At 38.9% G+C, this 18908-nt stretch overlaps 1 protein-coding gene across 1 annotated transcript in view; it reads right to left on the bottom strand.

Moving 5' to 3' along the window:
* LOC118799764 (metabotropic glutamate receptor 7) overlaps positions 1-18908 on the bottom strand; it is a 304760-nt gene that overhangs the window by 212936 nt on the left and 72916 nt on the right. Inside the window, exon 2 of the mRNA XM_036559794.1 lies at positions 16709-16925. Coding sequence (XP_036415687.1) covers positions 16709-16925 — 217 coding nt within the window. The remainder of the gene's footprint in view (positions 1-16708; positions 16926-18908) is intronic.

The following is an 18908-nucleotide window of genomic DNA, read 5'->3' as shown; positions in this document are numbered from 1 at the left end:
AGTTTTTTGTTTTTTTTTTTCCGACAACAGCGATATGTAACCAAATTGAGCTTTGGAGGTGTGTAAAAGTAAACAATAGTCTTCTGAAAAGAATGGAATCTATATTAAAGTTGTTGATGCTTCTGTGTGATTATCTGTATATTTCCAGCTTCTTTTCAAGCCATTTTAATGCATTTATTTTAAATTTCATAAATGAAGGGTGGTATCTAACCTTTGCACAGTACTTTATATTCATAGATACTAGATTCTACTCAAAGCCCAATACAGTGTTCTTGCAACATTAGCTAGATAGAACTCATGTATCTCCTATGTCATCTGTGCCTGGCTGGATTGCAAACAATCCAACCAAAGTCATTATCATTCAAAATAACCTTTAAAACTCATCATATAATTGCTGCTTTATGAGGCCTGTAATGATCTTGTGTCATTTTGGGCCACTGTGGGTCTTCTGAAAAATCAGGTAATAGCTGCTAATGTACAGAGTGATGTTGAAATAAATAAGAAAATAAATTCAATGCCGCATTCTCCCCCTTGCGCCAACTGTAATATATCCATCATCTCCTTTTACAACACAATCAATGTGTCCTATGGATCTTTCCTTGGGAGAAGCCATGACTGCAAATGAAATCATTTCCCTTAATTCCACAAGAGATAATGGACCGTCATTCCTCGTCGCATACAGGGTGAACCAATCCCAGATGTGACCAGTTTCACCAACGCAATGAAAAGTCTGTCATGATGATAGATTGACTGCTTCACAATGCCATAAATGTACTGTCGGCCTCGTACATTGATTGATAAATGACCCAATCCGCACTGGACAGACGGCTCTCATATCGGCCGACATCTCTGTTGTGTCTCGACTCTGTAATGAAATCATGCAAAGAGATGATTAAAACATCGCTTGGTGACATTGCAGCAGGTAGGCCAGAGGTTCTAAATCCATACAGCCAGAGACTGCTGGAAACGATCACTGAGGGAGCTGAAATTTTGAAACCATTCTCAGGAAACTTCAAAGGACTTCAGTGACTCAGAGAAAGAAGACAAGGGCTGCATCCAAATGGTCCGAGCTAGCGCTTTGTTCTCCCAGCTGGTCTAAAATGAAAAGAAAGGTGGATGGAATGAGAGCTCTTGCCTCAGATGATGAGGACACATCTAAAAAGGATTCGAGAACCTCAATTAGGGAAGCTAGCAGGCGGAATACTCGCGGAAAGATCCTAACTTCTGTTAGAACTTCGGCTATAAGGTAAGTTTTCAACATTAAAGACACAGAGGTGGAAGTATGTTTTCACCCAGGAAGACCTAAGCTTAACAACAGCTCTCTTGACTTTTTTCCCACAAAAACAATAAATAAATAATAATAAATAAATGCAAAAGTGATACACTGGCTCCAAACTATTGCACAACATGGACAAAATAATAATGGGACTGCAACATGCTGTCATTGTGATACACCTTGAAATTGAATGGTGAAGCCAGAATGTGAATGGTTAAAGAAACTATCTTAACCATGTTTGTTGTTGTTAGATTATATGAATACCTGTATCCATCAAAACATCCACAGAAACATTCAACTGAAACTGTTGCTGAATAATGTCAATGGCACATCGTACAAGAGAGCTCTAGAGAGCTCATTTGCATTTGACAGTCCAGTGATATCAGTACTGTGAAGGCAAATATCATGATAAACAAAGAAACAATTGAAATAATAATATTTATATGGCTTGTTTCATTAATTAATCTTAGCCTTTGATAGTCTGGTGGGGCCAGACGGGATCTAGTAACAAGAACATGCATCTAGGAACAACTTTCTAAACTTTCAGGGCTGGACTGTGACAAAATCCACCACTAACAAAGGGTACTTCCCCTCTAAAACCTCCCCCAAAATTCCTCTTGTCCATGTATCTGATATCCTCTATAGCGAAAGTATAGTCTGGTTTAACCCTAAGAACCCCAGAGTTTTTCAATTACAATTACAATTGCAGTTATAAAGTATTTACATAAGACATGTAAATGCTAACTTATGTAATGTTTTACATGTAAATGCTAACTGAAATTTTATATCCTTATGAATTTGGTTCATTTTTGATCAAAAATGTACGTAGCGCATGCAAAATTTTGTAATTTTTGCTTTTAGAGATCTTGAAAACAAGTTACCTATTCACCTATTAGATAGACACCTATTCAGAAATTGTTAGTCTGGAGTGTCTCTGAGCTGAAAGTGCAATAATTTTGATGGTGATTCATTCTGTTGGTTATTATGAGTAAAAATAAACAATAAGCATAAGGCGGCCATGTTTTTTATTGATTTACTGTCCTCTTGGATTCATGTTCAGTGCTAAAACTCTGATACGCAGCAAGAAAAGCTTTATTTTTAATTATAAATTGAGTTGTCAGATATTTTTAAAACTCAAAATCAATGTAAACGGAAAGACAGAGCCAAATATTATTAATTTTATAATATTTGTCATATTCCTTGCTATTTATCTGTTAAAATGTGTTTTAGGGCCTGTTTGTGTGATTTTGAGGAAAAGAGGGAAAGTGCACTCAGTGTTTTGAATTGGGACACTGCAATTGTCGCCTTTTTCACGTTTTTTCCACCTCTCTCCCACCCTCTCAGCTCAGAAGCACGTACACACCACCCTTCAGCCTCAGTTTTATGGTGAGGAGCACACCTCTCAATTTGCTCTCACCCTATGTAGTCTCCAAGTCTATAATCCCATCCATGTTTACCCCTAAATTTCTTAAGGTTGTCCACAAATATCCTCATTACAAGATCACATCTGACCTCATGAGACTAAATACTGGGCCAAGCTGCAATGACAACTAATTTCTCCACTAAAAAACCTTAAGGTTAAGCTTAGGCTTAATCTCAGTCTACAAAAAAAAACGGTCATGTTCAGCATCTTCACCTTTGCCACTGATTCCTGTTTATTTGTTTATTTATTTATTTATTCTTTTCTACAGGTCATACATAATCAATGAATACTATGAACAATATGTTTGTTATTGTCCTGCCAAGACCATTTGGTAGAAAACATATTCTCCCTCTGGGCAGTCAACAAAAGAATAACAAGAGGATGGTCCGAGGCCACTGAATAAAAACTATGTGCGGCCATCATCAGCCTGGAACAAGCAGAGAATCTGGCTATAGGGTCAGAAAGCAAGCTGCTGCAGATGCCGTAGGCACAAAGGGGGGCAAACAACATGATAAACCCACAGGTTAAATCCATATGACCTTAGAGAGCCTTTACATTTTAGCTATTTACCAAAATAAACTGACAGAATGTGTACATCACCCTCACTTTTTCTCCTCACACTTTTTTTGAGCATGCACATTCAGGCTCGGCCATCAGAACGCCAAGCTCTAGCTACCATGCAAAAATCCACAACCACAACATGATCTCCTGCAATTTTAATGAGTGATTAGGCTACACATGAAGACGCGGCCCTGCAATATTAATGAAGGCTGAACTTGAAATAGTTAGCCCTTGGGAGGTCATTAACTTTGACAGGTCCATTCAAATTACACAATATCAGAACTTTTTTTTAGTCATATCTATGTTGCAGGCATCTCACCTAACATACATCAGCAGTGCCAGTCTCTGGAGGTAGGAGGCCAGAAAGCACCTCCAGTGAAGCATACGAAGCCTCCAACCACACTTTCCTTTCAGACTGCAGGTCACGCAGCATTGCTGATTGCATCACTGCACTTGGAGGAGAATGCTAAGTGCTTGACTGCCACGCAACCATGTGGACACACAACTGCCTGGTGCATCACTCAGCATTAGAGCTACATTGCTTTTTGTAGCTAGTTACCCACAGTGTGACATGAGAGCTGCATCTGTTTAGGCAACTTCAGCTCTATTTAATAGAAAGACACAATAAAATAAATAAATAAAAAAAAAAGTTTTTGTAACTCTTTCAGTTCTTTGTCTTTATAATTAACAGGCCTTAATAATACCTTGCACTCTAATGAGGATACAGATCGAGCCAGTTGTGGCATTTTTTTCTAGTACATTTTGAAGACTGTATTTGGACAGTTGACTCTCCACTTCTTAAGTGCTGCTTAACAATGGTAGGCCTATAATTTTTTTGCAAAAAACGATCAAACTTTCTGAGTATTGGGTCTCCCACTAAGCGAAGGAAAATCTCTGAGAAAAAGAGTTTGCTCTTAAAACAAACCTGCAGTGAGAATGGCAGTGGCTGTAAATCAGTCAGTTTCGAATGAAACAATGTGGAACACTGAGAAACTATTAGCTAACACTTTTTTAGTTTTAATATTCAGTTTTAATATGATGTCTAACATTAGACGACAATGTTAATATCATAAGTGAGATAACTAAGTAAGATTTTAATAACTTAGCTGTGGGTATTTCTTGATACATTAGTCAGATTAACAGGACTGTCCAATTAAAAACATTCTGTGCATATTTGCATACTAATGCATTTGTATGTGTGCCGTCCTTTACACTGATATCAATGGAGTCTTATGTATGAAACATGTTCTATTCAGCATAATGTTGCACCTTATAGCTCTAGTGTTAGCTTTAGTTTTAGGTCAACTAAAGAATCAATCTAGATCACTCAAAGCCCACTCCATTTCCACGGTTTAACAGCCTCAGCTTTCTCTAAGCCCCATAGTGAATATTCCACAAGGGAAACAGAAATTGATTTGGATATTTTTATTTAATATAACCAAATACATTATTTTTCCCCACAACTCTCTTAACAGATTAACTAGGACACTGTTGTTTCTCTGTGTGTGAAACGTGGCTCTGGCTGCATCCAGAAGCCCTGAAAGTTACTGCTTTTCCCTACCAATCCTCGCACTGCCATGACCTAGAAACCAATTTTGTGACACCATATTAATGGCAGCATTAATACTGGAGGAGGAAGTCCCTCCTAACACTTGCTGAAGTGGTTTCCAATGGAGGCTACACAAGTCTATGCTACCCACAGAGTCTTTAACAGGTTTTAGAGTGGCATCACTGCATGCACATCCACAGAGTATAGACAAACATGAAGCAGTCCAACTTTATTTTAAATACTGTGCTTTGTTTAATTTATATATTCCCTTTTTTATGTATTTTGTACTTTTGTATAAAAAATACATGGAGTAGAAAACCGCACAAAAGCCGGCTGGCTCTGTGTGGCATCCACTTTGGTTTCAGTAGTATTAGGGGTGCTTTCATGTGAACTTTGTGATAGGCTCATTTCATCAATAGTTGACTTCAAATGTAATGATGTTGAAAGGAATCAGGCATCCTATTTTCTCAATGCTTACTCGTTCTGTCCATTTCTCCTGCTCCTTTCCTCTCCCTGATTCCTCTGTGCTCTTCTAGGGTAGTAGACAAGCAGTAAGAAGGGAGAGAGAAGACAGGAATAGCAGCAAAATGTTCAGGACGCAGCCTCTGGATTGAGCTGCTAGCGAGCAATGAGGGGTGAAAGAAGAGGGGTGAAAGCTCCAGTCTGTGAACTGCTCTCACTTCTCTACAAAGACGGCCATGCCGAGATTAAACAGACAGCACAACAGCAGCTTTCTTCATGTCAAAATACCCTGTACAACTGACAAAAACACATTTAAACACAAAAAAACTGAAGAAGAAAAATGCAGTTTATTCCCAGTTTATAGGAATTGGGAACATTATTGAAGAAAAACTTCACTGAAAATTCACAAAATTTCACTGAAAAAACTCAGAAAAAGTTGGAAATTTTATGGCTACTGTGAAAAGGGGTTAATGCTAACATGCTTTCCAAAATTCTTTTTGCTATAAACAGGCTTATGTTTTCTAAATTCTCAGACAATAAAAAATTGTGCAAACTTTTTTTTGTTTTTGGAAAATAATAAAATGTTTAAAATGTACTTTTCTTTGTGCTACTTTAATCTAATAGTGTAGTAACTGCTATGGATGTTACACTCTCTTACGCATATTCGGTCCCAACCATTATGCCAAATAGTAGTGCCAAACTTGACCACCAGTTGCCATTGTGTGGTGAAGATGGGATTTGAACCAGAATCTCTGTGGTGGATCTTACTTCAGTTCTGCAAGACAAAGCTTTTATTGGGTCGATCATGCAATCAATGGCTGATGTTTCCCAGCACTGACCAGGTGGCACAAAAGAGGTTTTAAAGAAAGCACTACTTACAGACATGTGTGAATCATCAAATGACTTCAGATAAAAATGTAGTGCAAGATTATGTTTTCATTCAATTTACTGCTTCACGTCCTGCGTCTATTGACGGACGATCTTTCTATTCAGGTCTCTTTTTCAAATAACATTTAAAAGACGTCAAATGACTAACGTCACAGACTGGCTCTCCATCCAGCCAGCCAGGCAAAAATAATATTCTTATATCTTCTTATACTTTAAAAACCTGATGGTTGGCTCTCAAGTGGCGCGTCTGGCTGAGAACGATGTGCTCTGCTACTGGGAGCTGGGTTTGATTGCCTCCGATGCCACAGCCATCTGTGCCCGGGAGTCCATGACAGCACAATTGACCCTGCTGCCTTCTGGGTAAAAAAAGATGGCTTAGTTCCTCTCTCTCTCTTTCAATCTGGTCAGCACTGGTCAGTTATGGGTGTCTGCCAGCCCACATACAAAGAACTGGGCAGTCAGTGCCGGGGGTGTAAATTTCTAACCTCACAACTGTTCAAGTCAATCATGATTCTTCAGGAAACTATGCAGTGCATGAAATCGGAAATTTCACTGCATAATTTGATCATTTTGGTTCAAAATTATGTTTTAAAATGCACTGAAAAACACAGACAAACATACGTGAAGCAGCTATTTTTACGGCAATGGACTATACATTGTCAGAAACAATGCATCCATTTTTATTAATATTTTTTTTTATTTTTGTATTTTTTACCCAATTATTTTAACTTGGCTAAAATACTTCGTTGCATGTTTTAGTGAATATTGTTATAATACATTATAGTCGATTCTTTGGCGTGATGCCATAGAATAAACATATTTATTCCCCTCAGAATCTTTCAATGGCTGGTTCTCTGAGGGGAACAAATGGGTTTGAATCTTGAAATGCATGATGGAAAATTCTTATCATTGTTTTTTTCTCTGTGGCTTGTAGGTAGACACAGCCAAGCAAGCCCTACTATTGGTTAGGACTTCAGGAGCTGAACTGAAGGCCTAATTCATCAGATTTACCACTAACATAATTAAAAAGTGACAATGGAATCAAACAGTCAATTTTTCTAAAGATTGGGGACAAATTTGTACATAAAAATGTCACTCTAGGCCTTATATGTCACTTACTGTGAATACAAGCTGTAGTCTAACCAAATACCTGTGTTTAATCTATAACAGTTAAAATGTTCATGTGGATCAGTGTTGTCTTACCACTAACATACTACTAGAATCCCACAGATGGGCTAGAAATTAGTGTCATCATATTGGTGTTTTTATGTCCAAGTATTGACACTGATGGCCTGAACTGAAGGCCTTGCTCTAATAGTCATGGTTCACCTCTGAAGGTTCTTTAAAGAACCATTTTTGAAAAGGAGATGTGTGAACCTTTTTAAGGTTTAAAGAACCTGCAATGATGCTGGAATCACAGCAGTGTTGGCAGATAAGAATGTACTGGCATCAAACAGATGTGTAGATTTGACTGATATTTCAATCCAATATTTGATGACATTCATTCTGAAAGGGCAGAATGCTTAGGCGATGGTGGACTACTACACTATTTTTATTTTTATTATTGTGCTGCATTTCACCGCGTTTATAACCCTATACAAAAAAATTATTCATGCATCTCTAATGCATAATTACAGGTTTCAGTCCGGAACCAAACGTCCAAGCCAAGAACAATTTCAGAAAAAGTGGACAATAGTTTGAAAATAGGCAGTGGCTGGCTACAGTTCCTAGAGAAAACAGCAGGTCTCCCAAACTGGTCAGTGGTAGGAGATTCAGGCAACAGGTGGAAATATGGGAAAAGAACAAACAAAAAAAAAAAAAAAAAAACTGATGTTTGGGGTTATTTAATACTTAGAAACTAGTCAAAAGACTTCTCAAGTAAGTGCCACTCTACATGCCACAAAGACGTGTCCCCAACCATAAGCTTCAGCTTATATAGTACGTATCTGAAGTGGGGTGAATACCTTGTCACTAATCTGAGCTTGCAAAACAAACGAGAGTGATAAAGAGCTGAGGTTTGGCATTCGCACGCGGGATAATGAAATAAGCAAATTAGGATCCTCAATAACAGGCACATCTGTTTTAATCCCAAGCAGGCCTTAATGGCTTGATAAACAAACATACTCATATCAGGCCCACAGTAGGAGCCAAGTCACATCCCTGGCAAGCAAAGTTAAGATGACAAATACCAGCTGACAAATACCTGGAAGCAGTGCTAGGTGTGGGTAATATGACAGGGGAGGACAGACTTAGGCATGCCACAATAGCTGAAATACTCGTCAAAACTGTCACTGAAAATGACACCCTGAATAAATCTGGAATAAGCACCTCAGTTGCATACCTACGAATGTGGGACTGAACTGTAATGTTCAGAGCATCTTTTCTAAATCTGTTGCTGTAAACAAAAAGCACACATGAAGACACTGTTTTATATATTTTGGCTCACAGTCTTAAAGGTCCAAAAATCTTTAGGTTCTTTAGAGTGACGCCATAGAAGAGCCACTTTTGGTTCTCTAAAACTTTTCAACAGATGCTTGTTTGAAGAACCATTTTTGTAAATGAGATCTGTGAGCATGAAGAACCTTTTTTTTCGTTGTTTCTTTTGGATTTTTCCCCAATTTACTCCCCAATTTAGTCATCTCCACTAGTTAGGTCTCCCCCAGTCACACGATACTACCAGCGTTAGGAGGGTGAAGGCCAACACAGGCTTCCTCCGAGACCAGTGAAGCACCACTGCATCTTTTCAAACTGCCGCTAACGCAACGTCATTGGACAGCTGAACGCGCTCGGAGGAAAGCGCCAATCAGATCTGTTACATCAGCTAACAGACTCCTGCGCTGACTAGCATCGCAATGAGTGACGGGGGGACAGGTGGAGACATCCTACCCACCCAGAGAGAGCGAGGCCAATTGTGCTCTCTTGGACTTCTGGCCACGGATGGCTGTAGCATCACCAGGGGTAAAGTACCTTTACTTTACACTCTCAGCAAAAAGAGTTCAACATACACTCTAAAGTTATGAAACTGTCACTGAGGCAGTACCCCTCTTGTCACTGGGGTGGTACCCTCGAGGGTACATCTCAGTACCTTTAGTCAGGGAACATAATTGTATCATATTTTCTAAGTTGTATTGACTCCACACACCCCGTCTCGTCTCCAGGCTTTTTATTTTATTGTTCTGTTTTAAAACCTTAGATTAAAACTTGGACCTTAAAACCACTTTTGTACCTTTGAGGATACACTGACATTGTTTGTACCTTGAAGAACAAAAAAATGTACCTGCACAGAACCTTTATTTCTAACAGGGTAGTATTAAAAAAGGTTCTAGCAGAAATTATTTTTGATGCTACATAGAAATAGTTTAGTAAGGTTTCTTGAAAACCATATACAATAAGTTCAGAAGAACCACTTAGGCATTTTCTTTGAATTGTCACTGTTCTATACATAACCAATGGTCTTTACAAAAGAACCCTTAAAGAGTTCCTTTTTTAGGGTTGTTAGTGAAAATGTTTGAAAGGTTCTTAAAAACAACACATCTCCATTATAAAAATGGTCTTTTGAGAATTATTAATTGAAAAGTTCTTTAGGAAACCAAAAGTGGTTCTGTATGGCTTTGAGTGTAGGGGTGGGCTGTGTGACAAAACATATAGCATAATATAGCACAGCCAAAATTATAGCACAGCCAAAATTATAGCACAGCCAAAAATACAAAAAATAGATGAAAAGAAAAGAGTAATGATGTTTGCAGTTAACATTTAACAGGATTAACATTTCTTAGCAATGACCTAGTAAAATGTACAAACAGCTCTTGACTTGAAAGACTCACCAAATGACTTTAGCAAAGACTGAACAAGAATACTGAGGAACAGTGCAGCAAGACTGTATTTTATAATTGGTTTATTGCTTTACTTATTGCCTACATCTATTGACAGACAAGCTTTCTATTTGGGCATTTAAATAAATTTAAAATGAAATTGAACAGAGAGTAAATGAAAGACTTCATGGAATCCCCCAATCTATCCAACAAGCAAAAGTGCAAGATCGTTTGCACTTGGGTTAGTATTTAAATACACAATTGACCCCCACATGAAAAGCTAATCATGACGTAATTTATCGTGATAGCAATATAGTATCAGCATGTCTCTCCATCCCTAGTCTGGACTGAAACCTACTGGAATGTGTTTCCTTTCTTTATCCCAAACTGAACAAGAGCTGAAAGCTGTATTACAGTATAAAAGTCAGTCTAGATCTGCTTTCGCCCAAGGCCTTGTTATACATGCATCACAACTATGGACAACAGTCTTTCAGGAGTCAAGATCAAATTTCTTTTCCTTTCCCCTCGCTAGACATCCTCTTATCTCACTGAATGAGAGGCACATATCTTCAGGCAGTCCTCCCGCCTTCCACATTCACAGCCCTGCAGGTAGTCTTCCACCCACGATGCTAGCTCCTTCAGCCTCTTTGAAAGTACACAATGTCTTCTCTATGCTGCCCCTCACGGCTAAAACTGTCAACTTTGACTCTCCGGGTGCCACACTCAGTTCTGGACAAACACCTGCTAAAAATAAGACAATGTCCCATAGGCTTCCAAACCTGCATACAGAAAGTTCTGGGAAAAAAAAAGGATCTTCACTGCAGATGATAAAAGCTTGCTCTCAGGCTCAAACAAAGTCAGGATGAGACATGGGCCCAATCTAAGCGCTCCACTGCAATGGTAATCAATAGAGATACATTCCACCCTCTCGCTAAATTGAAGCGAGTAGGCCTAATTAAGAGACTGTGCTGAGCGTGGAGAATGAGAAACTGAAAGTACAGATGGAGGAACACCTTGGAAGATCAATATGCAGAGCAAAGCAACATCACGTCCCCCTACGTACCAAGTTAAAGCTCTGACAAAAAGATTAATCTCTGAGCTGGAGGTGGGGTTCCTGCCATGTAGATCATTAAACAATGCTTTTCTTAATTTGCATGAAAAATTCTGAGGGATTCTAACCTGGGAAATGCCCAAGCGGTCATTTAACCCTGGAGGCTACTGCACACCAGATGTTGGATGTAATGTAACAGAACATATAGCACAGCTATCAGCTAGATGTGTCACAGGGAGAGCGCAGATAAAGATCAAGCTCATTTTACACTTTCCTAATAAACCGATCAGGCATAACATGATGACCGCCTCCTTGTTTCTACGCTCATTGTCCATTTTATCAGCTCCACTTACTATATAGGTGCACTTTGTAGTTCTACAATTACAGACTGTAGTCCGTCTGTTTCTCTGCATACTTTGGTAGCCCCCTTTTACCCTGTTCTTCAGTGGTCAGGACCCCCATGGACCCTCACAGAGCAGGTACTATTTGGGTGGTGGATCATTTTCAGCACCGCAGTGACACTGACGTGGTGGTGGTGTGTTAGTGTGTGTTGTGCTGGTGCGAGTGGATCAGACACAGCAGTGCTGCTGGAGTTTTTAAACACTGTGTCCACTCACTGTCCACTCTATTAGACACTCCTACCTTGTAGATGTAAAGTCAGAGACAGTTCATGCAAGACACAAGGTGAAAGAAGACAAGCTCATCCTGATGTTCCCATCTTACACATTCTGATATTCTGATTTTAATGTATGCTACACTGTCTCAGAAACAGTTTGCATTAGAAAGTTTGCTTATCTAGCTAGTATTTCACCACGGCTAGCCTAGCCAAGCACAAGTGCATTCTTATTTGAAAAATCTGCTCCTCAATGACGCCCCCTATATGGGGTTTTGACGACCCCAGGACCTCAACCATGAGCTTAGAAACGCTTTCATAGGTATTTCTAATGTATCATGTTGAGGTATGATGTATTATATAAAGAGCTGAGTGAACACAGGTACACTTCAAAAAAGTTAGCTGAGGTAAAGGGCAATTAGCATTCATTTGTTTTTGGCCTGAACATTTTAGACTGATGACTTTGCATGGTGTAAATTTCAATCCAGTTTAGCGTAGCAAAATGAGTAGCGCACTGTGGTGCTTAGACAAGTTGAGCATTGCTGGACACCAAACACCAAATGTTTGTGGTGCTGGGTGCTCCGCACGTGGTGTGCTATAGCCTTTAAAAGTTATTGCAGTCATTGTGCTGCACTATTTTAATTTAATTGCACAATTACATGATTCATCATATTTTTAAAAAATATATTTACATTGGATTTACAACAGGTTTGAGTCTGCACTTCATTATTTTCCATTTGTTTTAATGTCAACCATTTAAAACTACACTGAAAAATGTAAAAAGTCCTGCTTTATATGAATAACCCCTTATAGATTATCCATAGACTTTCAAAATATTAGGCCTCCATTGCATGACGTTGCCTCAGGGTGACAAACCCATTTTCCTTACTTTACAATGACATGATACAAAAAATAATATAATGTTATAAATAATTTTTATGTTATGAGAAACAGCTGAAATATGTATGTTGCCTAGAAGCCACATTGTGCGAGACTGGAATGGATTTAGCCAGCATCAAGTGAAGAGTTGCTTATGTAGCCAATTTATTATTTATTTATTTTTTGTTTAGACAATAGAAGAATTTCTAGTATTTAAAAATCAACAAATTATTCTTGGCTTTATTACAAATATTAAAAAAGGCCTGTTTCTTATATGGTGCTCTTTATCATTTCTGTTCTTTGTCACACGGTGTTGCCTATAGGCAAGATACCCTAAAATGACTCCCATACATATTGCTATTTTATTCTTATTAATTTTTTTTCTTTTAATAATCAGGTCTATTTTATGCAGTTTAGTACCGGTTTTTGGGTTAAGATTAGGTTTTAGCTTGGATTAACTGGATTAGGATCAGGTCCAGGGTTAGAGTCAGGAAAAAAATAAGTTAAGTTTAATAAATATTCATTTGAATGTGAGTTAAATGCAGGATAGGCATGTACAAAGCATGAACAGTGGACTATCCGAATAACGTGTCACCCTAAAACAAGAATGCACAATCAACACTATTTTTACACTGAAATATCTCCTCTTCTACTCACAAACACAAATGTGGTGTGAAATAAAAGCTGCACATTCAACAGAACCTCTCTGCTTTGTCAGTTAGCTATGAGTGAGAAATAATGAATATTCAATTACACCATGCCTTTGTTATCACCAGCAATAACTGTCACTTCTAATTGCTGTTCCAATCAAATAATTAGTTTCTGTTCACTTTGATAGCTCAATTCACCCACTATTGGCAGGGGCTCGTTCTATAAAGACGCTTTTAAACTGTTCTAAAGTTGAACTGTTAAGTGTTCTAATGTTCATCATAATGCATTTGTCCTTACGTAGGCTATCATCAGTGGCAGTGAAAACTCACTGCAGTCCATTACAAACCCAACACACCATCTCTGAAGCCATCCATCCACCTGCTTTCATGCACAAGCTCTATTTTTAGTGAAACAGCAGACAGCTGTGGCTGAGGCAACTAGATTCTGAAGCATAACAGCCCATAATATTATAATCCTTATGTCCATAATTATGTTAGATTTGACGTGAAACTGAGGCTGCATGTACAGAAAGTGTAAAAACAGCACAACAATGCTTTCTATTAAGCAGTTCTTTAAAATGTATTAAGCAGATGTGATTATTACTAATTCAAAGATAATCTTACACTCTTAAAAATGTAACAATGATATATTTCACAAGTATTAATGACATTGTTATCAGTTAGCTAGCTTGATGATGTTTGTGCTCCCCGTTTACATCATTTGACTGAGAGAGGCAAAATACAGATGGTGGAGATTACAGTACAGGGTTATGCACCACTCAAAAAGTCAAAAAACAGAAGAAGACCACTTAGACTTCCAAAAAATCTGAAATCTGTCACTTTTGACAGCAGCGCGACTGTCATGCGCGAGCATCTAGAGCACGGGTGTCAAACTCAACCACTAATATATTAATAATAATAATAAGATTTCAAGCCCACTTGAAATGGAACCAGAATTTCTAGTAATTTTGGGCCTTTTGTTTTGGCCCATTCATCATGAAATTTACACACAATGTAAAGAACAACAGGTATTTTCAAATTATGTCCAAAACTAAAAACGCCAAAAATGGAGATACAAGGTTTTGTCCCCCCGACAGCAGCGATAAATATATATATATATATATATATATATATATATATATACTATTAAAAATCTCAACAAATCTGTTGGACATCACATTTAGCTATAAATCAAACTGACCATTGATTATTCAAAATATGCAAAAGCATAGACACTTGTAGTAGACCTTGAAATAACACATAAATACTTGAAATATTTTAAATTTAAATGTCCCCAGGAGCTTAGTCTATTAAACCTACCTATTTGCTTGAACTAGACACCTGGCATCCTTTCTTTGCTGCAAGTTCATTAATACTTGGGCTCAGTTTCTGAGCTGTTGAGCTAATGCTAAGTGTTTATTACTGGCTAAACTGCATTTAATTGTTTGGTGATATGTCTGATATGGTGTGGAACTGTGTAGAATTGTGTAGAACTAAGGTGTCACCGCTGTTCAGTAGATTGTTGTTGGGGTAGGAGAGTTGGAGCGCACATTACATTGCAGTGCATGCTGGGGACTGTAGTGCAGTGCAATGTGAAGCGAGCTAATATTAATAGAAAATTAAAACACTTTTGCAGGCTGGATAGGATTGTGTCTTGATTGGGCCTTGTGTTTGACACATGGGGTCTAGGGAAACACACTTGCAGCAGAAAGCACCTCAGCATGGTGAGTAAACTGCAGTAAAACTGTAGTTAAAAACAGCATGTCATTGTCTGCTTTATAGCGAGCTCTGTTTTAGTTTAGCAAAATAAACTCTGTTGGTGGTGGGGGGTGAGCTCCATTTGCGTCTAAACTGCATGGCTAAATTATACTTTTTCATCACTAGCGTGCTAATACACACAGAACTGCCTGTCCGGACACATATTTTTAAAAACCGTTCATTTTTCTGTGTTTTGGCCTCCTGCCCACACAAAAATGATGATTTAGGTCACTGAAAACGGCAGTCCAGCGTGGAGATTTTAAAAGCTCTTTCTTCTTCTGTGTTCATGGATGGATGTTTTAGAAAATATTGGCATCACGTTTCTTTATGCATGGTTATTGCTGTTTAACGAGTGGTAAACAAGCTTCACTGACTTGACATGGCTGATAGCCAGGCTGCTTCTGTGTGTTCACATAAATTTAAATTATTTGTGTATTATTATTATTATTATTATTATTATTAGAGGGGAAATTTGAATAGCAATACAAATAGTAATACTGATCATGATAGTCCTTGGATTGCCACATAAGTTTTGTACTGTTGTTCATGCATTGGTTCTTTATTATTTCTGCACATTTCACAAAGCAGAAGACCTGTGGATTTTGCTAAAGTCATATATCATAATGTTTTATGTTTGATGTAAACTATTTAGTAATTGTGGTTATTGACAGGCTAAGCTGCACGTTTTTGCCTCCCATTTAAACCTTTAAAATCTCAGGCTTATTACACACTAAGGCTTACTATTCAGTAACTACAGGGACTTCAATGCAAACTGGCTGAGCTTTTCTTAGGCTATAGAAGTGTAACACTTTGGGCCTGCCAGTGGGCCCAGGCCATTTAAGGGGTTAATCAATTAATCAAATCCATGACAAACTGATTAATCAATTATGGAAATCATTGTTAGTTGAAGCCCTAATTCGCATGATTGTGTGGTAGTTTAATCATATTTCATCATCAGCAGTGTTACTGTATTTGACTGCCTGTGGTTGCTACTATAATGGCACTCCAAAGAAACTTTTGGCTGCAAAACTAATACATGCTACAGGTTTTGATTACTGATCATGGCAGAAAATCAAGTATAGCAACACAGCACAGACAAAGAGAAAAGGATCTACCTCGGGATTGATTGAACATTTGTAGACTGCCAGATAGGGACATCACTCATCCAGCTGGGTACGACCAAGATAATGGGCCAAAATATCTTAGTCTAGAAGCTTGCCAACAAACTTATTTGATGCAGAGCTGCTGCCAAAAGATTACAACCTCTACGCCAAAAATTGAGTGTCTGAGGATGGATCACAAATCACAAATGTGGAATGTCATCGATGCACATTCTCAGAGCACGGGAGCAAGCGAGAAATGAACAAAGAAAAAGAAACCCTGAAGGAGTAGCCATAGAAGTCAATCCAGATAACTGCTTTGTTATTAGCACAGGACTATTATGAAAGATTAAATGCAGCATCTCCTACTGCCACTCCAACTACCGTCCATGTCATTATGAGGCTCCGAGTCTAATTTATGCCCTAAAACCTACAAGTCATGTCTCATCAATTGGCTTTCTTCGCTAATGAGGGAGAAGGGTACAATTATCCCTAGGGCGTGTGGCACATTGTTTGTTATGACATCTGAATGACTGTGCGCATTGCGTCTAAGACCTTTCAGACAGAGCTTTATCTCCATTACTGACTGACATCACTTAAGTCCCAAGTTCACTCCTGTACAGTTTTCATCATTAGCGCTATCGTCAGGAACGAGGAATCAGTAATAGGAGTTGCAGCGCTTTTACCTGCTTCCCGAGAGAGCTGCATGAAGGCTTCCACTCCTTTCTCTCCGTAGCTCCCTTCTGATGCCACAGTGGATACATAGTTCCAGCCCATGGCCTTAACAATGTCCACCATGGCCTGGGCCTGAAATGAGTCCGGAGGCACCACACGTGAGAAGAAGTCGTAGCGGCGGTCGTCGCTCAGCTCCGGTGCCGTGGAGGCGTAGCTGATCTGAGGAATCTGAAAAGCAGAGGAGAGAAGACATGAGCCTCAGACTAAATGGAGTCAAAACAGCTTTTGAGCCTCTCGTGCTTCTTCACAATGAGCTATTCTGAAAGTAAACCAAGTTAGCTGAGGGGTGAGGATCCAAACAGCATTTTTCAGGCTATGAATACTTGTTATATTAGAAAGAGCACTTGAATACTAGCTCTCCAATGACCCTTATAAACAGTATTATCAACATTTCATCACTAACCATGAAGTAGGTTCTTTACTGTAGTTTAAAACATATCCACTAGGCTGCAAGGCACCCATAATGTATATACAATAGTTTTTGTATTTCATTTTTTAGAGCTTTGTGTGGCTTTATATACCAAAAGCAGTCATAGTGTACACCAATCAGATATAACGTTATGACCACCTCCTTGTTTCTACGGTCAGTGTCCATGTTATCAGCTCCACTTACTATATAGGTGCATTTTGAAGTTCTACAATTACAGACTGTAGTCCATCTGTTTCTCTGCATACTTTGTATACTGATGTGGTGGTGGTGTGTTAGTGTGTGTTGCGCTGGTCTGAGTGGATCAGACACAGCAGTGCTGCTGGACTTTGTAAACACCTCAGTGTCACTGCTGGACTGAGAATAGTCCACCAACCAAAAATATCCAGCCAACAGCGTCCTGTGGGCAGCGTCCTGTGACCACTGGGGAAGGACTAGTGGATGACAGTTTCTGTTGGTCGTCCTCTAGTCCTTCATCAGTGGTCACAGGACGCTGCCCACAGGACACTGTTGGCTGGATATTTTTGGTTGGTGGACTATTCTCAGTCCAGCAGTGACAGTTGGGTGGATATTTTTGGACACTAAAGTGTTCAAAAATTCCAGCAGCACTGCTGTGTCTGATCCACTCCTACCAGCACAACACGCACTAACACACCACCACCACATCAGTGTCATTGCAGTGCTGAGTATGATCCATCACCCAAATAATACCTGCTCTGTGGTGGTCCTGTGAGGGTCATTTAAGAACAGGGTGACAAAGTATGCAGAGAAACAGATGGACTACAGTCTGTAACTGTAGAACTACAAAGTGCACCTATATAGTAAGTGGAGCTGATAAAATGGACAATGAGTGTAGAAACAAGGAGGTTTTGATGAAGTGTCTGGTCATTAAACTGAAGCTGCTTGTTTTTACTTACTACATTTTTTTGTAACATTTATATTAAATGCTGAAAAATACCTGGCATATCTCATATTAGTGACTATGTACTTACATAATGAATTTGCAAAGTATGCACCAAGTGCTGGCGTTCACATTTTGTAGTTTAATGTACCACAATGTAACTTGGGATTGCTAAATATTTGCTATTAAATTCTGCACTGCTGTACTTACCTGGTAGTTTTTTATTGAAATTACAATGTACGTGAAAAGAATGTACCAGAAAACTACTTTAAAGTGCTTCATATTTACCTTACCGTACCACACTGTGCTGTAAATTAAAGCGCTACCAAATTTTGCCTTCTGTACAGAAATTGTGGACCTTACCTCACCTGTGCAACAAGCACAGATAATGAGGACTGGACTGACCAAGTCTGCTATGGCCAGGCTACAACATGGTCAAAATGCAGTGGCAGCAAATTTTGTCTGGGCAATAACGGAGCACGAAGCAATAGAATCTCATGTCATCACCGCTGCTCTGCGCACACCACGGAGATGCATTCATCAGCTCGGACAGGCTGCATAATGCACTCATTGTTTTGTGAGTTATGTAATGAAACCATGAGTGGCGCATTTAAGCATTCGAACTCAGTGGAGGCCATGCTGTGATGTGAACACAAAGTCCCCGAACGCTCACAAAACACTGTTTAGCCTCACTTTATTCCGATTCTGCACGCCGAGCTTTGGAGTGTAATAGTGTGCACTACAGCGGGACCGAGTTCAGCATGTGTTCAGCGTTCTACCAACACAAGCTTGAGCGAAACGTCTCAGATGAAGTTATGAGAAT

This window comes from Colossoma macropomum, unplaced genomic scaffold (genome assembly GCF_904425465.1).
Source record: "Colossoma macropomum unplaced genomic scaffold, Colossoma_macropomum, whole genome shotgun sequence".
Classification (NCBI taxonomy): Eukaryota; Metazoa; Chordata; class Actinopteri; order Characiformes; family Serrasalmidae; genus Colossoma; species Colossoma macropomum.
Note: the sequence above shows the minus strand (reverse complement) of the source record. Positions and strands in the feature narration are given on the sequence as shown.